The sequence below is a fragment of the Balaenoptera ricei genome, chromosome 16 (genome assembly GCF_028023285.1).
Source record: "Balaenoptera ricei isolate mBalRic1 chromosome 16, mBalRic1.hap2, whole genome shotgun sequence".
NCBI lineage: Eukaryota > Metazoa > Chordata > Mammalia > Artiodactyla > Balaenopteridae > Balaenoptera > Balaenoptera ricei.
Window position 1 is genome coordinate 26036662 of NC_082654.1, and position 21261 is coordinate 26057922.

General features: G+C 39.1%; 2 protein-coding genes across 4 annotated transcripts; one reads left to right on the forward strand and one right to left on the reverse strand.

Moving 5' to 3' along the window:
- Window positions 1–12: 12 nt before the first annotated feature.
- Window positions 13–5313, forward strand: ATP5MK (ATP synthase membrane subunit k). Of its 3 annotated transcripts, none has more exons than XM_059899892.1 (4): window positions 13–150; window positions 3568–3663; window positions 3752–3844; window positions 5210–5313. In XM_059899892.1, the coding sequence occupies exons 2-3, from the start codon at window positions 3577–3579 to the stop codon at window positions 3839–3841; spliced, it is 177 nt and encodes a 58-aa protein (XP_059755875.1). In that variant the 5' UTR covers window positions 13–150; window positions 3568–3576; the 3' UTR covers window positions 3842–3844; window positions 5210–5313. The 3 variants fall into 3 exon arrangements, with proteins under 3 accessions (XP_059755875.1, XP_059755874.1, XP_059755876.1); XM_059899891.1 differs by having other exon boundaries at window positions 15–132; XM_059899893.1 differs by lacking the exon at window positions 13–150 and adding an exon at window positions 345–829.
- On the reverse strand, window positions 5309–19312 carry TAF5 (TATA-box binding protein associated factor 5). The gene is made up of 11 exons (XM_059899890.1): window positions 18735–19312; window positions 16591–16828; window positions 13038–13353; window positions 12102–12265; window positions 11859–11994; window positions 11027–11147; window positions 10149–10278; window positions 8497–8661; window positions 7562–7739; window positions 6689–6866; window positions 5309–6360 (listed from the first exon to the last, which is right to left on the reverse strand). Exons 1-11 carry the CDS (start codon window positions 19291–19293, stop codon window positions 6143–6145), a joined length of 2403 nt encoding a protein of 800 aa, XP_059755873.1. The 5' UTR covers window positions 19294–19312; the 3' UTR covers window positions 5309–6142.
- Window positions 19313–21261: the final 1949 nt, after the last annotated feature.

Below are 21261 nucleotides of genomic sequence, written 5' to 3' on the forward strand. Positions count from 1 at the left end.
CGGGACTTAGAGCCGTAGCCAGTCGGCGCAGAGGGCCGAATCCGTAAGGCTCGTTGAATGTTTGCGGGGGAGGCGGCTTCTTCCGGCTAGGCAGAGGAGCAGCTTCGTCAGTTGAAGGACACCTGCAACGAGGTCTGTGTGTGTTGGAAGGTGGGTGTGTAGGGGAACCCGGGCTCGGACCTCGCGGCTCCGCTTTGTGGGACTGGTCTAGAATCCGACCGTTTCCTGGTCCGGGCACACCGCGAGGTCTTCGCTTTGGGTGGGGGGCGTGGGGGGGTGGGAGAGTGATGGTGAATGGAAAAGAAATTAGAGAAAATGAGGGCCGGGCGTGAGGGTTTGGACAGTGGCTGGGAAGCCTTGGTGCGAGGTAAAGACCCCCTTCCCCCAGCTCATAAAGGCCCTTAGAATGCATTTTCCAGTGGAGAAAAATGAGGCCCGCAGAGAAGGGAGTGTCCCAAGGTCACCCAGTGACGTAATATTGGATGAGAACTCGGGCTTCTGACCCCCTCTGGTCATGTTAACCTCTTTCCCACTGTATGCCCAGAGCAGTTTGTTTGCACTGAGCTGTGCTTAGGAAGCTGTCCAGCCAGGCCTCCTTTAGCTGCGCTGCAGCCTTTGTCAAGCGGGAGCGAGTGTAGCCCGCCCTCTGCGCTTCGCCGGGCACGCGATAAGCGGGTTAGATTTCAATCTGTGTTCGATCAGTGGGGAAGGCCTTTCCTAGGAGGTAGCCAGAACAGAGAGCTGTAAACTCCTTGAAGTGCAAGAGGCTGCTTCTGGAGCGGCTCTCCCTCGTCTTTGCCTCCTTTACCGCGTCATCTCACCAATCCAGGTAGGTGTCCGGTCCGACACAACAGCAGTACCGAGAAACAGAAAGTAGCGAGGGTAGTTTCTGAAGTGCCCATTTTACAGGTAAAGAGAGGCATGGAAAGATTAATTATATTTAATAGCAGTTCGCCGCTTAATTAGAAACAAGCGAAGACCCCATCGCTTAGACTTTGCCATAGGCTACAGTTTAGCAATTAGTACGGTTTAGTCTAGGTATTTTTCATTAATGTCTTTCTAAACTGAAGTATGACTCAGAAGGAAAGCAAGTTTCAGTTCAATTATTCCACAAAGTACCGTCTAACACAAGGATTCCTGATGTTTGCCCAAAAGTAACCTGCAGTTTACTGAGGATGCAGACCCAAGTGCTTGCAGGCTTTGCTCCAGTTGTTTATCGGCAACATCTCAGTTTCCCCTCCCATCTCAGCGTTTTTTAAGAGTCTTTCTTTACAACCTAGACTAAATTGCAGTTCCTGTACTGTGCCTTTCCCTGCAGTCAGAATTAGTCCTCTGTGTAATATTGCAAACATCAGCCTTCCTTCTATATTGTGTGGAGAGAAGTTTAAAGCACCTTAATATTGTTTCAATTGGACACCATTTCATCTTCTGAAAATGTCTGTTAAACACAAGGTAGTGGGAATTATCAGTTAATAATTGGACAAAATTAAGCCCTTGTTTTCTGTAGGGTTTCTCCGAGAATCCAAAAATCTGTCCTGAAGATGAATGGGAAAGCATGTGTTTAATAAGTTTACTAAAATAAAACAATTAATATGAAAGCTATATCATAAAGATTTCTTTTAATGGAGATTTTCCTACTTGGCCTGAACTGGCCAAGGCCCCTAAAGTGGCCCAAGGAAGTTGGGAATCCTTCATTGCTCCAAGAACTTTCTTGAAACAGTTTTCAAAATTAAGGTCATTTGTCCAAAGTTTCATTGCCAATTCTATGCACGTGAATGCCTCTGAAGGCCTTTGAATGGTACACTGGAGAGTGCCAGTTTCCATAGCAACAACTTCCTCGCAGGTCTCTCCCGCTTCCATTTCATCAAGAGCCAACTGAGTCACTGCCACTGCCTACCAATCTCGACCGGACCTCGACCGGCTCGTTTATATTGCCAATCGACTCGGCGTGGCGTCGGTCGTGGTAGATAGGCGGTCATACAGACGAATTTTCGAGTGTTGTTCTGGTGACCTTTGATTGTGCCTTTACTATTTTTTATTATAAAAGAAATACATGCCTTTGTGAAATACATAGGTTTTATAGCTGTAACCCCGTTTTAAAGTTTGCTATATATTCTTCCAGGGTTTTTTCCCAATATAATTACTAATAAGCATCTCGTTTTCTGTTTCTGTTCCTGGAGTGTTTTTCAAACTTTTAACATACATCAGAATCACCTAGAGGGCATATTAAAACAGATTGTTGGGACTCAGGGTTTCTGATTCAATAGGCCTGAGAATGTGCATTTCTAACAAGTTTCCATGAATAGTGACAGTGTGGGGACCAGACTTTGAGAACCATTGATGTGCTCTATAATGTCCAGAAATAGGATTTTTTTAATATTTAACATGACATTGGGACATGTTTCCATGTAAGTACATAAAGATCTGCGAGCATGGGGACATCATTCCATGTCTATATATAAAGATCTCCATGCATTCCGTTTCCTTCAATGGAAACCATCACTTATCAGTCTCCTGTAGACGGACTTATAGTTCTTCTTTATTTTCATAAACTGTATTTCATTTACCATCCTTGAACCATACTATACGTTTCTACTTTGTAATATTTCTATAAGGATAAATTCCTGGCAAACAAATGAACCAGCTAGGTAAAAGGGTATGCTAATTTTTTAATTTCATAGCTATTGCAGAAGAATTGCATATTAGGAAGGTTGTACCTGTTTACACTCCCTCCAGGCAAGAGAGAATCCTTATTTTCCCACATTCCCACTACTACTGCTAATTATCATAAATTTATCTTTGTAGTCTGATGGCTAAATATTGGTCTCATTTTACATTTCTTTGATCATTAGGTTATCTGTTTCACCTTTTTGCGTTTGGCCACCTTTATATTTTCCCTTCCCTAAGGTGATTAAAATATTTGCCCACGTTTTCTTCAGGATATTTTGGCTTCACTTTTACATTTAAAGCTTTTGATCTGTTTTGGTGTAAGGAGTAAGGATTTCAGCTCCCCCCCACCCCCCACCAATAGTTCGTATGTATCAACTCCATTTAGTAAATGATCCCTTCTCCCCCTTCCCATGGAGATCCTAAATTTATAGGAAAAACTGTAAAAAGAGGGATTGCAAGGTGAGCTGTTTAGTTGGTGGCTACCCCTCTGAGGAACTTTGAAAAGTATCACAAGCTCCAGCTTTCAGCTAGTCTTAAAACTGATTAATTCCAGGTACAGTGTACTGTGGTATAGATAGAGCCAGGAATGAAAACATCAGCCAATATTGAGTCAGAGGATGGACTTAAAGACTACTGTGTTCTCTTCCTGTGCTGAGTGATTTGATATATATTCTGGAGTGTTGTGTGATAACAACCAAGATAAAGTCCTCCTTCCAAACGTTTTCTCTTATCAGCAAGGTTTTTTCCACCATTTTGCTGCTGCTTTGTTGGGTGAGGCATACATAAAATTTACAACATTTATATGCAATGAATTTTTTTGAATTTTTTTAGTTTAAAAAAATTTTTCTTTTAAATTGCATCCAAACCAATTTGTTGCTTTCTTTCTTTTTTTAAAAGATTGAAATCATGGCAGGTCCAGAAACTGATGCCCAGTACCAATTCACTGGTATCAAAAAATATTTCAACTCTTACACTCTCACAGGGAGAATGAATGTAAGTATTAATGATACCTTTAAGCAGTTGTTTTAGAATAAAATAGATGTGACAACAACTCTTGTTTACTTTTTCCTTTCTTTTTCAGTGTGTACTGGCCACATACGGAGGTATTGCTTTGATAGTTTTATACTTTAAGTTAAGGTCTAAAAAAACTCCAGCTGTGAAAGCAACATAAACGGTAAGAAATTGACATTTAAAACTTTATATAACTTTGCCATTTTGATCTTAGGGGGTTTTTCCCCCCACTATACAAGTATATTGTTCAAAATTTATTACATTCAAGAAAAAAAAAATAGAAAAATATTGTCCATGTCCCTATTACCCTGACAATTTTCATTAACATTTCAGTTTAGCTCTTTTTTAATGTATTTGTTTGGTTTCCAGTGGCTGTGATCCGTATCTGTAATTTTGTCTTATGCATGTTCTCTGTAATTTGAATGCATGAGTGCTCATGGGTATATGATTTATTTCACAGAGGAAATGTCTCCTACTAGAATTTTTTTTTAATATAAATAATATTACAATGAATGCCTTTGAGCATGAAGTGTTTGTATCTGTGATTGTTTTCTTAAGGTGAAGTGCTTTCTCAGAGGGTTGTGGGCGCCTAGCTTTCTTCCCCAGGCAGTGTTGAATAACATCAGTTTCTGATTTTTGTTAATTTGAGGAGTAAAAATAATTTCTTTTTGATAAAGTTGTATATTTTTTCCATTTGTTTACCACTTGTATTTTTCTTAACATTCTCTTTGTGTTCTTCTCATTTAACATTTGGGACTTTCTCTTTGTGAAGACCTTCTCTCTCTTGTATAAGCTCTCTTAATAGTTATTAACCAGCCTTTTAAATCAGTTGCAAATATATCTTGGTTTTTGCTAGTTTCCATTTTTATGTCAGCCATTCTGTCTTTTCCTTAAATCCCCCGAGACTTCATTTTCTTCTTATAGTGCCACCCAACCCCCATTTGCCCTTGCTTGAGTAAATATTTGTTGTGTTGGTGGTAGATGAGGTGCAGAAAACCCAAAACCCAGATCTTTATCTAATGTAGCCCTCCAAGACAGAAAATTTTTTTCTCTCCTCTTAAAAACTTTTCCGATCCCAAAACTATTGACCTTAAGGGACTGACTGCATATCCCAGAATGCAGTGGTCCATGGCTTGTTCCTGACAAACAGGTAGTTTTTTGCCCAATTTTTCATGTTAGGTTCCTCCTTTGTTTTTATAATGGGGATAATACCACCCTCCCTGTTTTCTACTGTTTAAAATACTACTTTATGAAAAAAGATGTTATTTTATGTACTAGGCTTTTCTAATGGTATACATTTAGCATCATACTGAATTATTGGCAGCTCTTTTGTTAAAGGGGGAGTGTTAAATTGTATTAAGCAGAGAGACACCTAAATTTTGGGGGGTTACTGACTCCTTTGAGAATCTAATGAATTTGCATTCAATTTCAGGGGGGTTCATGGATAGTCTTGTACTAGTAATTACTGAATGTCTTAAAAGTAGAGTTGAACACATTGGTGTCTAAGCAATTTTTGTTTTGTTTATAGGATTCTCAATTGTACCTCATCTGTTAAGTTCCCATGCCTAAAGAAGCTAATGTCAACTCATCATGTGATACTCGATTTGTACAATAAATTATGAACCTGGAAAAGCTGGTTGTCTTTATTTACAAGATATCAAAAATATAAAAACTGTACAAAATGCAACAAAGGCAAAAAACTGGCAGTGACTTGGTCTAATAAATCTTTTAGTTTCCCAAAGCAAGGCTCAGTACTGGAGGTAAGCAATTGAAATGTCTGACTTCAAGTGTGCTAGGTTCTATGTGGCCATTTTAGCTGAAGTAGAACATGGAAGTTAATTTCTTCACCTGGTTTATAGAGTGTTTGCGTGCACTCAATCCAACTGGTATAAATTCAGATATCGATGGATGGTTGTACTTCATCTATTTCTCAAAAAGGAATTGTAGTTCACCCTACCCAGTTAACGTACATTCCACTAATCATGAGCCAAGCAAAAATGCTAGTGGATCATTTAACATAGTACTTGAGTGCCATACAGTAACTACATTTTTACAGCAGGAACATACATGCTCATAGAATTCTTCAGCTAAAATTCAGGATGGTATTATATTACTCAATTTGAATCTTGAAGCAGGATGAATTACTGAAATCAACTGATTTTTTTCTAAACAAAATAAATTAAAATAGCATTTGAACAGGCAATGCATAGTTTCCACAAAATCCAAAGCACCATAAATGTCCCCTCCATGAACATAATACCTCTTATTCAACTAACGGAAATTAGTTAAATGTGGTTGCTATAGAAATGTGGAACTATCCTGTTCAGATTTTCCAAGCAGCATACTTCCAGATCCATATAGACAAAACATTCTTTGTAGCTTAAATATTAATCACTGAGGTATTTGCTTTTAGTCTCCCTTTTTCAAACAGTAGCTTCCAAAGGTCTTTAATACCGATGGTTTATTGCGGACTATAAGCTCCTGCAGCTAGAACCAAGTTTCTTCTAGTAAAATGGAGGTGTACAACTGGTGTTGATTTGGTCATATATGTTCCCAACAATAACTCCTGTGAATTCTCAGGTAAATTTATATGCCCAGTGGCTGTAGTAAAGTCATCAGTCTCTAAATCTTCAAATGCTTTGATAGCATCCCATAACCGTACTGTATTATCCATTGAACCTAAGAGGAAATCAAAGGAAACCATTTAGTAGCATCTGCCTTATTTAGATTCTGAGATTCTGTCAAGTATGCTTTATGCATTTACTTTTTATTTCTGGTGAAAAAAATCTGAACTTGATTAACAACTCTATTCCCTCTAAAGCAGCACTTCAAGCAGTAGTTTTAACCTGAGAAGTCAACATACATATAGGGTAACAATCTGGAATCATGGCTAAGGAGAAGCAAAACTTAAAAAACAGCAGGACTTAATTTTGCAATGGTCAACATTCAGTGCTTCCTTTAAATATACCATTGACCCTTTACCACAAAGCCATTTCTAGTCATTTACCTGATGCCAAAATTTCACCATCTCTACTAAATCTAAGTGAACAGACTGTATCACTGTGGCCTTTTAATTCTCCAACCATCAAACCATGTCCAATATCCCAAAGGAGTACTCTGCCATCTGTTGCTCCTGTAGCCAGGAATCTCCCATTGGGAGAAAATGTCAAGGAATGAATTGGTCCCTAGAAAAGAAGTCCATGGAAAGAATCAAAAATAGGGTTAAAAATACCTAAGAAAATAAGACACAAGTTAGAATTATAAAGTTTAGTGGTGCGAATAGTATCTTTAAAATGTGTCACTGGTTAATTTTTTTTTAACATCTTTATTGGAGTATAATTGCTTTACAATGTTGTGTTAGTTTCTGCTGTATAACACAGTGAATCAGCTATATGTATACATATATCCCCATATCCCCTCCCTCTTGTGCCTCCCTCCCACCACTCTAGGTGGTCACAAAGCACTGAGCTGATCTCCCTGTGCTATGCAGCTGCTTCCCACTACCTGTTTTACATTTGGTAGTGTATATATGTCAATGCTACTCTCTCACTCCGTCCCAGCTTACCCTTCCCCCTCCCCATGTCCTCAAGTCCATTCCCTACGTCTGCATCTTTATTCCTGTCCTGCCCCTAGGTTCATCAGAACCATTTTTTTTTAGATTCCATATATATGTGTTAGCATATGGTATTTGTTTTTCTCTTTCGGACTTCCTTCACTCTGTAAGACAGACTCTAGGTCCATCCATCTGGTTAATTTTTTTTTTTTTTAACATCTTTATTGGAGTATAATTGCTTTACAGTGGTGTGTCATCTGGTTAATTTTTAAACTATTTTTATCTCAAAAGAACCTTGTGTGCTGGAATAATGAAGGTATAAAATACCTTGTGTCCAGTGAAGATCCTTACACAGTTCCCATTCAGGACATCCCAGAGCCGCACAGTTCTGTCTGCAGAGCCCGTAGCAACATAATTAGAATTGGGATGGAATCTGGTACAATTCACATCAGCAAGATGGCCAGCAAAAATCCTTAAAGGCTGATAGTGATCTGTAGCCCAGAGCCTTTTAAAAAAAATTATTGAAAATAAAAGAAGGTAATTAGTTAACTGTGAAATGCCAAAATTCTATCCAAAATAAATATAGAAACAACCATGTGAAATGTTAGCTCCAAATGGGTCCCACTCACTAGTTACCTGAGGGAAAGAAGATGGAATGACTGAGACTAAACACTTTTTTTTCTGGCCGCAGTGCAGCTTGCGGGATCTTACTTCCCTGACCAGGGACTGAACTCGTGCCCTCGGCAGTGAAAGCGCAGAGTCCCAACCACTGGACCGCCAGGGAATTCCCTAAACATTCTTAAGAAAAACTAATTGATACAGTACAAAAATTTTTTAATTCTATAATCCTTTAGTTCTCTGTATGTACACCTCCCACTCCAACTCCTAGTCTAACTTATAGAAGAGTATTTTTCCCTAGTTTTGGCCACCACATAATTAGTTTCTAACCCAAGACACCTCATCCTGAACTTCTAAGGAGATGACAGGGAAATAAACGTGCTCACAGTGGTTGTAAAAGACAAGGTTTAGCATCCGGTTGGGGAAGGGAAGGGCATGGACTCTTGGTATAGACATAATTGCAGACATAGTAATATTCCTGTCCCAAATTCATTTTCAAATAAGGACCTATAAATGCTGACGTTCTCAAAATGTTGATCCTGAATAATAGAAGCAAAAATGAGTTTGGCTGGAGTTTCTAATTCCCAACAAGAAACCATTCTGTTCCTTGAATAGGCCCAGTCCTAAGCTCATAATGTTCTTACCGAGCTACTCGGTCGTGGCCCCCTGACACAAAATAATATCCATATGGAGAAAACTGTGCGTCCCACACTGGATAGTTGTGTCCTTTATATCCCACCAAGCAGGTAAATGTTTGAAGACTCCACAATCTAACAGTTCCATCTTCTGAAGAGGAAAGCAGGTAGTTCCTGAGAGAAGAGAAGGTAGTACATTCGATTCCTAGAATAACTTAGTTATCTGTCCAGTTTCTCTGTACATTTGTATATATTAAACATAGCTAACTGACATGCTACATCTCACTTTTAATTTATACATGAAATTCACAGTGGATAACAAGAGTTGAAAGTACTAACTAATGTTAGCTGTGACACTCTACATCTACCGAGCACCTACTGAATGAGGTTAGATTATTTTAAAAACATTATCTATTAAGAGGAAAATCACAGTTCTTCGAAAAAAAAAATACCAAGAGGTAATGACAAAAAGTATGATCAAATAAGGTCACCTGAGAAAGGCTTCTAAGAAATGTGATATGTCACTTAAAACTTAATCTTTTACTTTAAAATGGAGATGCTATTTTCATATCCTGTAAAAGTTGTGTAAGAATTTAAAAGTAAACATCTTTTGGACCAAAAAAAAAAAAAAATGCCAAAACAAAAAACACTATAGATGCGAGAATAATACTCTACCTTCTTCAGGAATGAACAGAAAAGCTGAACTACTCAGAAAGTACTATGGTTTTCAATGAAATCAGAAGTTTCCCTCAAGTAAAAATACACCATCTGGCTAAATCCTATAAAATAACAAAAATCCTCATTCTCAAAGTTTCATAAGGATGAAAATCTTGATGGATTGAAAGCTATTATCTATCAAATAAGATACAGATGGTGTTATGATAACAAAATACCCTCCCTGCATTTCTACAGAATGTTAGAGATCATGAAAAATAGGCAAACCCATATTTGTGGGTTTCAAATTCCCATTTCAGTATTCTCTTAGTTCTTTTGATTATACAAAGATAAATCTTCAATTGATAGGTAATATGCCTTTAATATCAGTAATTTGTTGTGAATTTGGAGATGACAGAAGACAGCAGTAGCCACAAAACCCAAAGCAAGAACCCAAAGAAGCAATTCAACCCCTACTGGAGTTACACAAAACTAAAGCTGATTTTTATAACCAGCAAACCCTGAAGCTATGTATCCTGGTTCTGTAAATTTGGGTATTATACACCAGTACCCCAAGATAAATCAGCAGAGGGCAAGATTCTAAAAGATAACGCACTACTATGTATAAAATAGATAACTAATGAAAACCTACTGTATAGCACAGGGAACTCTACTCAGTGCTCTGTGGTGACCTAAATAGGAAGGAAATCCAAAAAAGAGGGGATACATGTATACATATAGCTGATTCACTTTGCTGTACAGCAGAAACTAACACAACAATGTAAAGCAACTATACTCCAATAAAAATGAATTAAAAAAAATTTTTAAAGGATAATAAAATAATTCTCTACAAAAAAATAGTAATAATAAAAGATAATGAATGATAGGCAACCACGAGATTTTTCTAAAGGAATTTTCCCCAACATTTTCATAATGTTCCCAGTAGTTAACTTTCATATAATCTCAATGTAATACAGCAGTATTTAATTTTTTTGTTTGTATTTTACCTATCTGGACTGAAGCTGGCTCCATAGACGGGCCCACTGTGACCATACAAAATCTTCAACTCACTTGCTGTTTTCTCATCCATGATTCTTTCTAAGACATCATCAGATTCTTTATCTATGAGGCTAAGATCTAAAATGGTCGAGAAATGTTAATTTTTTAAAGTACATTCATTAAAACATTTTAAGGCAATTACATCACAGTTCAGGAGAAGAACATTTGAACTGTTCCTCCTATATACCAACCACTGTGCTAATGCCTCTAAATTAGGTGCTATCATCCCAGTGTATAAGAGAAGAAAATGAGGTTCAGAACAGTTAATAATATGCCAGAGTGCACACAGCTACTTAGTGTTGAAACTAGGGCTGAAACTCAAATTTATCCATTATATCACCATGTTTCACAAAAGGAAACTATAGAAATATTAAAATAAATTATTGAAAATGTATTATCTTGTTTAAACAATACAGTTAGCAAGAAACTTTCTTTAAAATGTAACCCTGGTCTTAGTTCATTTTAGCCATTTTTATGGCTAAAACAGAAAGTACTCTCCCACTATTTAAAGGTTTTTTTTTTTTAATTCACAAGCAAACAATCATAAAATGTTAGATTTTTAACCTTAGGGAGTTTTCTAGCCTAATGCCCTCATTCTACTGATGAGAAAACTGAGGACCAGTGAAATTAAACCAGGCTAGCACCCCAGTCTCCTGATTGCCACTCCAATGCACTTTTCACTGTTGGCAATGTTATTAGCCATTTTGACTTAAAGTAAAATCAAGTGAAATTCTGCTAAGATCACAATGTCTTCTGTATATTTCTTGGAATCAAGATTGGTGTAAACTAATGATGAGTTTATATCCTCACAGGTCATCTCAGTTACCTGCTGCTTGTTTGACACTACGAAGCTTTTTGGGTGTCACAGACCACACTCTGACAGTTGAATCTGCAAAACCTCCAGCAATCAAACTAGAATCATCAGTGACATCCACTGCAGTGAGGCCCTGCCAATTAAAAAAAATATATATATATATAAATACACACACACACACACACACACACACACACACTAAACAATACTGTTTTAGGGAAAAAATTATAGTCACATCTTAGAGAATATATAATGATAGCTATTTTTCTCATATAAAATATCTTTGAGATTTCATTCTCCTTTGAAATCAACTGTTCAAAAGCACTTACTTTGAGAACATGTCATTTACCCCTTTTTTGCCCTCTAAATTTGGAGTGCATCATATAAAGCAAATGTTAATCATTTTTGTACTTTACTAAATATATCCTCAGCAGCCTATTATAAAGCCTTATTGTCTATAGAGGCTTAACAGACATAAAGATATGAAGAATTCTTAATAAAAAATATTAAGTTTACGTAAGTACTTAAGTTCAAGAGAGATGAACCACATAGCTTCCTCCTTTTTCAAAGGCTAGCAGAATTCTGATCAGTGAAATGAAGGACACATACAAGCAAGATTCTGGTACCTACAAGTCGCTAAAGGTCTTTTAAACATTGCCTTCTATCTATTCTGAGCAATGTCCAATTCTCCTTTCCTAACTGCTGTCTTTAAGCCATATTTATATCAAGAGTTTAAAGAAGAAAACTTCATTTTAGTTAAGACATCTAAGTTACTTTTAATGGTAATCACTGTTTTTCATGACTCCTAATTTTCTCCCAGAAATTGCCAAATCATTTTACCAACCTGGTAAGCATTGAGGAATGTATAGAAACAAATTGAGGGTAAACAATCTGGCCCAAGGCGTACTCGTTTGGTGGTTTCTTTCATATTCATTATCTTATCCAATTTATCTGAATCTTTCAACTCAGGAAGAGGGATTCTGTGAAAGAAAAACAGACTGGAAATTACTCTGAATATTAAATAACTTGAACCATCTATAACATTGTCTTAAACTTCCACACATGTTCCTGAGGTTTTTTTCCTCACCTGTTTTGAGGTGGAGCATTGGGATCTTGTTTTTTGCTTTTGGATCCGATACTATCTTTTTTAGGCTTCTTCTTCTTAGGTTTTCCTTCTTCATTTTCTCCTTCTTCATCCTCATCATCCAAAGGCACCTCAATTTCTGGCTCTTTTAATAAACCAAAAAATACCTACAAGTCAAAGGAGCCAATTTTTTAAATTACTTTTTTGTTCATTAATACATCCTTTTCATATCTTGATAGGAGGAATCACAATTACAATAGGGTCATGGATATCCTGAAGCAGATTCTGTACTTGTCTACCCAATAGCCAATCTCCCCTTCTTCCTTACTAACAGAACCCTGATTTTGTTGGAGCAGCAGTATGCTCAGTTAAAATCATTTCTGTTCCCGGGCTCCCTTGAAGCCATACAATGGCCATATAATATCATTCTGGCCAATAGATATACACACAAATATACTGGGTAGTGTTTTAGAAAAAAGTAGTTTTCCTGATAAAAACGGAGAGATTCAGCAGGTATGTCTTTCATCCTCCCCCTTCTGCCTTCCTGGAATACAGATGCAAAGCTGGTGCTGCAATAGCCACCTGTGAGCACAATGAAGAAAGCCACATTCTGAAGATGGCAGAGCAGAAAGTAGAAGGAGCCAGGGTCCTTGATGGCATTGTGGAGCCCTCACACCAACCTAGGAGGGCCTTCTGCTTTAATTCATTTTATGTGAGAAAAACCCCTTACTTGTTTCTGCCAATGTAGTCAGGGTTCTGTTAAATGCATCCATTCCCAAATTCTCACTAATATATACATCATCCTTAGAACATGAAACTTAGTATACAGTGTAAAATTATTCCCAAACTAGCTATAAGAAAAATGTGTAAATTATGTAGATGGAAATGCTACAATTTTTCATAATCTGCATTATATAGTTCTTAGGTTTATTCCCATACCTTTGATTTGTTTGCCTCTCGTTTAGCCTCTCCTGCCAAACTTCCCACCATCGCATCTATCTGTTGCTTACTACGCGGCATCCCATCAAAGATGTCAATGTAGAGGTGCTCCTGAACTATGTTCCATATCTGATTGTTCTGTTTCTCCTGAAGATGCCTCTTCAAGAGTTGGTACGAGTCTCGGGAAATACGCAGAACAAATTTACTTGTTCGAAAATCCAACATGGTCTCATTCCCTTTCATGTGTTCCTTTTTGGTAAGACTAGATAATACTCGTAGGTCATCCTGGTAATAACATTCCTGATCTCCATGGAACCTGTTTCAGTGATTTTAAAAAGTCATTTTTCAATGTAATCGTTAAGGGATCTGCCTCTCCCCCATATATTTATAAACATCCCAGAATATTTTCAACGTAGTAGTCTGAATAACCGTGGACTAAGCTGTAGGATAAGAAGTAACGCATTTCAAAATGATTACAATTCAGTTCTGAATTCATCCTAAAAATGACCAATTTAATTCTCTAATGAAATAAATGCATCATAAACATTTTAAGAGAATTTGAAATAAATACCATAAATGAATGAAAGATAAGCTATCCACCATTGGCAGACAGTCTCATTTGAATGCCACCATTGGTAGACATCTGAAAATGTTAGAAACTTAGCTCTACTAAATTTTATGTTCTCTCAAAACTCACTTTTTAAAACTTTTTATTATGGGAAATTTCAAACACATACAAAAGTAGAAACTATTATAATGAATTCAGTGTACCTATCACCCAGCCTCTCAACAATAATCAACACATGACATTCTCACAAAACCCATCATTTTTAGTGATTTCGCATATTCTTAATACCAGATATAAAGATTAAACATCCATACTTTAATAACATGACTAAAGAACAAACGTGTTGATATCAAACAGTGAGCACTCCCATTTACTCACCATTACCAAAGGCAATTAAATAAAGCTTTCAGCCTTGGTGACAATTACTAAATTTAAATGTACTTTTGTTTCTACAAATCTTAATTATCCTAATAAAATAAAATGTAAAGATCATATATTGACACTCACAAAGAGCAGCAAACAATGCAAAAACATTTAGAAAACAAATGGTTAAACATAAGATATTAGGACCCTAGCTCTGACACATAGCCAATAGATTCCTAAACTGTTACCTGTGCTACCCTATTATGACTCATCAAGACATGAATTAAGAGTTTCCGCCTAAGATTTGAATGAAATTAGAAATCTCAGCCTCTTGGTGTTGTATTAGTCGCCGCCGATAAGCTCATCTGAGCATGGGGTCCTGGCAAGGGCTGAGACTGTCCATGACAAGGACACAGAAAGTCAGTCCCCTACGATAGTCCAGCTTCCTATGTGAGGAGATGGCTACACCATGAGACTGGAAGAGGAGGTTTTTTGATGACAGTACTGTAAGAAAAATTAGCTTAGAAATTCTGTCACCATCAGCCTTAATCTTTTCTTTCAGAAACACTGAGCTACAGAACATTTGCCTTATATACCTTCTATTAGGTACTGCAGAATAATGAATGAACATAATGACACAGAAGCCAGGAGTCCTGAGTTCTACTGTTCCTCTATTACCACTACCTGTGTTACCTGACAAGTTCTAGCTTCTGGGTCTATTGCTTGTACTAAAGAGCTCTCATTTAAACTGTTAAGCACTGCCTCCTTCTTAAACACTCCTTTTCTTTGGCTTCTATAACTCAACACTCTCCTGGTTTTCTTCCTGCTTCTCTGGCGTCTCCTTTTATATCTCTTCTACTTGGTCATCTCTTCTACTCCTTTTATTTCTCTTCTACTCCAAATGTTGGAGTTCCTTGAGGCCCAGGCCTAGCCCTCCCATTGACTTATTTCATACTCCTTCCTAGACAGTCTCATCCCTATCCATCAATATTGCACACACTCCAATTTATGGCTCCAGTCCCTACCTCTCCTCTAAGCTCAGAGCCTTATATATCCTCCATCTATCAACTTGACATCTCTTAAATAAGTCAAAGGCATAAACAAATCTGAACTCAAGATTATTCTACAACCTGACAAAACCGGTCCTCTTCTAGGGTTTTCTACCTCAGTGAAGAGCACCCCTATCCAGCTAGGGGAGCCAGAAACCTAGGGATTATCAATTATACTTTCATCTCCCTTACACCTCCATATCCAATCACTCACCAAGTGCCTCATGAATATGTCTACTTCCCTTCACCAACACTATCACACCCTAGTCCAGTGTTTCTCAACAGGGTTGCAACTAGTATTTGGGGCAAAACAATTCATTGCTAAGTGGGACTACCTGCACGTATTGGAACTTTTGGAATCCCTAAGACACCTGATCCTCCAGCCTAGTCATTATGACAACCAAAAACACCTCCAGTTTCAAATAGCCCAGAGGAAGGAGGCATAATATTACCTTCAGTTGAGAACCAATACAATAACCTCCAAAATGGTCCATCTATAATCACTCTGTCCCCCACCATCTGTTTTCCCCACTGCATAAAGGTCCTTTCAAAATGTAAATCTAATAATAACATGGTCCTTCAATGACTTCTCTGGCAAAGATGTCTCACTGTCCCCAAATATCCATTTTTTTCTTTCTTCCTCCATAATAAAACACCTGAATACTAGCTGTCACATAGACACCTAGGTAAAGACCATATTTCCTACCTCCCTTGGCCATTGACTAATGACATAAAAAAGGGAGAAATATATGTCACTTCCAGGAAGGATGTGTGCCCTCCCTGCTGACTGTAACACTGATATGATTTCTTAGAGCCAGAGAATCACCTTGTATCACAGGTGGAAAATGCATGACAAGGATGTCAGAGCTATAAAATCAACAGAGCCTGGGTCCTTGATAATCAAGGATTCCATACCAGTCCTAGACTGCCTACATTCATGAGAGAGAGAAATAAACTTTTATCGTATTCAAGCCTCTACTCTTTGGGGTCCAGTCACTCTCAGTCTAATCTAATCCTAACACAGCTTCATATTGCTCTTAGGATAAAAGTAAAAATAAACTTTTATTTATGCCACTATTGTTTTGACTTTTCGGTGAATCTCAGCCAAATCTAATCCCATCCAATACAACCTCCTACTGCTCTGAGGATAAACAAAGACCCTCAGTATGGCCCAAGAACTGCCTGCTCCAGCCCCTAATCAACCAGCCAGCTTCCTGTTGTACCACACCCCACCCTCACACTCTGCTCCAGCCACACTTGCCTTTCATCTCTGTACCTACCGTGATCCTTCCTGCCACAGAGCTGTCACACATGCTTCTCCCTCTTCTCTTCCCCTGGTTAACTCCTGTTCAATCTTCAGATCCTACCTCAAGCATCACTTCCTCTGGGAGCCTTCCCTGACTTCTCCAACTAGATCAAATCCCTCATTTTAGGTTCTCATAGCACCAGGTACCTCTCCTTCATAAAGTACTTTTTGAGTTGCAATCTTATATTTGTGTAGTTACAGATGCGTGTATTCATTATATATATATAGCTATATATACATATTATATATATACATAAATTCACATACTTCTCAAAGAATGATTTTGCTTCATTCTCATGTTGATTGTAGACTAGTTCCAAATACATGTGTACAAATAGGGGATAAAAGAGTTGGGATAACTCTGCCCGATGGCAGTCCAAGGAACATTCAATGAAGTGTTTCAGTCCACTATAGTATTCTTCATACATTGTGGGGTCTCCTTGTTGGTTGTAGGCTGATAGCACGGCACTGACATCCGGCTGGTCTTCCACAGCTACACTTCCAACTGTTTAAAAAACGAAAAATAACTTTCAGGAAAGTGACCTGACATGCACAAAGAGACTAAGGCTGTTTTGCTAAGGTCCAGAGGTGAATTGTTTCTCAGATGTTTGTCCTTCTCCTCTCAAACGCTCTTCCCCAACTCAATCACATAATCTTTTAATGGGATTCACTTTGTTTCAGTCACCCATCCAAAATTCCTTCGGTTTGTCCATATCTTAAAATAAAATTTTCAAATCAATAACAAAAAGATTCAATATTTTTCCTAGAGGTAACTTATTTTAAAGACAAATTTTATAAAGCATGGTATGTGCAAATCAACCAACTATCTTAATCTTCTCTCAAGGCTCAGTGCAAATGGCACCCACCACCACCAAGCTATGCCCTGGAGTAACATTTCCAGCTCTCTGAGCTACCTAAATATTTTGTAACTGTCCAGCAACACATCCTATCCTGTTACCTTCATATATGCACATCTATCACTCCCTATAAAATATAAGCATGTTAACAGTGGGAAGGACTTGCCTTATTTATATTTCCAAAAGACAAATCTATTTTATATGCTTAAAACAATTTCCATAACCAGCATTTCAAGGCAAAAAGCATACGCATTTATTTGTAATATTTCAATACCAAACAATGATACATCTGTCAATCGAATCAGAGTTTGTTGGAAATTTTTAAGTTGCAATTATAGTACTGTTATGCTCTTTACTGCACAAATTTTAGAAGTTCTCTAGAAGTTTACTCTGATGGCCTCTTTTCATCCCTACTGGTTTCTGAGTTACAATCTAAAAAATAGGTCAAGTTTCTGAAGAGATGAGAGAATACAGCAAAATAACCAACAACATAATTCATCCATCTTATAGTTCATTCACAAAATTCAGCATTCAAAAAAGATTCCTCTCCATCACATTTGCATACATTTCTACTTATGGGTTACAATGCTACATATTCATACTTCACTTCTGGCAATGCTGCAGAGATTAGGTCTCATAAATACAAAAGGGGGGGGAAGCCTCAGGTGTCAGGGATGGATACCTAGGCATAAACTTATCAGTGCCAGACATTTTACATATATTATATCTAAATCTCACAATAACCCATTTAATAGAGGGGGGGAAAAAAAACTCTCAAGCTTAGGAAGAATAACAATCAGCATCACACAAGTAAAAGCAACAGAGACAGAAACTGAACTCAGGTCTGCCCAACGCCTGTTCCTAAGTGAATGATTCTCAAACTTTGCCCTACATCAGTGCCCCTTGGAAGCATTTGTTTTAAAATGCAGATTCCCAGACTCCACCTGCACAGGGTCTGATTCACTAAGTCTGAAGTGACGCCCAAGAATCTGCATTCCTCTAAAAGATTTAACACCAATGTTAGCCTATATTTTGAGAAAGACTGGCTACTCTATATTCATCATTCCCTGGCTGTGTGGTTCAAAGCAAGTCCCTTGGCCTTTCTCAGTCTGTTTTCTCATCTCTAAAATAGCGGTACTGTCTACCTCACAGTGGAACTGAGAAAATTAAGATACATAACAAAGTATTTATAGTAAAAGTACGCTAGTACAAAACTGTACAAATATTGCTAGTGTTAATGTATCCCTGCCCAAGGCTCAAGAGCCCAAATGAGAGGAAAGGGACCAAAAGCCTGAAAGTCCCCGCCTCTCCGCGCCCACCGTCCCCATACATCCCTCAGCTCAACAGCTCTCCACAGCCTCTCGCTGGAACTGACAGCTGGAAGAGGGTTTGACTGCGCAGCCGGCGCACCAGGGAAAGGGGCGGGCATGTGGCCCTAGAGGCGGGCCCAGGAAATTCAAAACAAGCCCGCAGAGGTGCAGGCCTGCCAGCCTCTGCCTTCCCGGCTCGCTCCCCTTCGTGCCAGCCCTGCCTCCCCGGGACCCCGCGGCTCACCTTTCCCCGGAGCCGCAGGACCTGTCGCTAAGCCCGAGACGGCGGCGGACCCCGAAGCACCGCTGACCGGAGGGTCGGGGGCCGCAGGGCCGGGGGCCGAGGCGGTGACCCGACTAAGAAGCGCGCTAGCCGTCTCAGCGCCGGCGCCGTCCGCCTCTCCCGGGGCTCCGGAGCCCGCCACTGCCTCCTCCAGCAGCCGGGCCTCACGGCGCAGCGCCTCTTCGGCCTCGCGGAGGTTGTTCTGCCGTAGAAACTGCAGCACGGCCAGCAGAGTCTGTCGGTCGTGGGGAGCGCCGGCCTCTGGAGCAGCGGCGGGCACCGGGGCCGCCCCCGCCGGGGCAACGGCGGAGACAGCCACCGAGGGTTTGGGGGTCCCACCATCCCCGCCGGCCGACGACGCCGCCGCAACGTTCCCACCGCCGCCGTTGGGGCCGTTGTTGGTTGTGCCGCCGCCACCCTCGCCAGTGCCGTCCCCCGCCTGCGGAGATAGCAGCGTCGGCGGTCCCTCAGGCTCTAACTTGACCGCCACCTCCGTCTGCTCCTCCGCCAGCGCCGCCATCTTGCGGCTGAGCCACCTTGCGCCGTCAAGCGTGATTGCGTTTTCGCCACATGGAGGGCGGGGAGGAGCATTTTACGACAGCTCTGGAGGGCAATTTACGGCAGTAGGAGGGGCGAGAAAGGAGGAGAAAAAGGAATAGGAGCAAGAGCAACTTTCAAAAGTGAGTGACAAAAAGACAGGAAGTGGGAGTTGGGGACCGCCTCGTGCTTTTGCCCGATAATAATTACGTTTATTACAGACCAGATATATTCAGGCACTGCGATAGACATTTTACATTATGTGACCTTTAATTCAACAGTTTTTTAAGGTACTGTTATCTTCACGTTACAGATGACTCAACCAAGACCTAAAGACAATTCAAAAATGTCAGATCAAGATTCGAATCCAGGTCTTTAACTTAAAAGCATATACTATTTACCAGAGGGAGGCTTCTGAAATACTGGTAAAGTTTTATGTTTTGATCTGGGTGGCGGTTACTTGTTTTTTTTCAATTTATGCTTTGTAAAAATTAATTGAGCTGCACGCTTACGTTTTGTGAACTTCACAGCATATATGTTATATTTCAATAAAAAGTTTTTAAGGACCTGAATTTTGTAATTGTGAAATGTGTATGTTCTGTATTCGTGCTATGTTACCCATTATTACAAATAGACTGCATTTTAATTATATATTTTAAAATAGTATGTGCCATTTTGCAATATGCTTCATAGATTTAAAAACCTGCTGCATATTTTATCTCGTTTGAATCTCACAACGCTGTGAGTTAGGTGCAGACAAGAAAAGTGAGCCTAGGGCACGGGGAAAATCTAGCAGTTATTCAGATTGTTGGTTTTGAGGTCTTACTGGCTTCCTTTGACCCTGCTTACTAGCTGAATGACCTGGAGCACGTTACTTAACTTACACTACCCCAGTTGCCCAACTTCTAAAATAGGGACAATAATAGTACCTACCTCATAGAGTTGTGTGAGGATTAAATGAGATAATGTATATATGATACCTAACACATAATAACTATTGGTTATTTTTACTTAACCTAAAGAGGTGTCCTACAAATGTTTGATAAGAAAGTCCAATCATGATGTTCATGGTTATCTCAAGACTGAAATATAAAACTAATCTAATTTGACATAATGTAAGATTATGAAACATGGGGAGGGGCAGGGCGTGGAGAGTGGCGGGGAGATGAGCAAGAATTGGTTAGCATTTAATCATCAGTGGACAAGAGAAAAACTGAAATCGGATGGTAACACTAAAGAGATGGGGAAATTAATCCTTTTCCTCACGATCATTCAACTAATTTCTCTGATTCGGCATTCACTAATTGATATGTAATTAATTAGTAATTAATTGAGAACTTAGATGAGAAATGCCATGAATAACAAGCCCAGGTGTATTTATAATTCCCTGGAAAGATGTTTTACCCATTATGAATAGTAAATTAACATCTTGATGCATACATCAGTCTCGTGAATCAGGTCCTAGGAACTGGATCCATCTGTACAGCTGAAGCCCAAATACTGGGACTACAAAAGTACAGCCACCCCGTTTCCTTCCGTGGAATCTAACTTTTTACTTGGCTTTGTGTCTTAAGTGCCAAAGAGTCTGGGTTGGGACTTCAGCCGAGGTTTCTTACAGCAAGCGGAGTGGTTTTTCTGTTACACCGCAATAGAGATAAGTTTATTGAATGATTGCGAAGCCCACTTTTAATTTTTGTTTCTCTTTTCCCCTTCCTTCCTGATCCCTACTTCCTTTCTCCTACTCTCCTTAGAATGCTTTAAGAAGTCTAGTGTCAATCTCTATCTTGTTCCTTCATAGGAAAGCTGCTCTTTCTCTCTGGATGTTGCTCTTTCTCTTTGATGTTCTTTCATTTCACTCTAATGTATCTAGGATTAGATTTTTCCTGTCTCTCCTGATTGGCCCTTTATGTACCCATTCAATCTGAGGATTTTTTTTTTTAGTTCTGGGAAT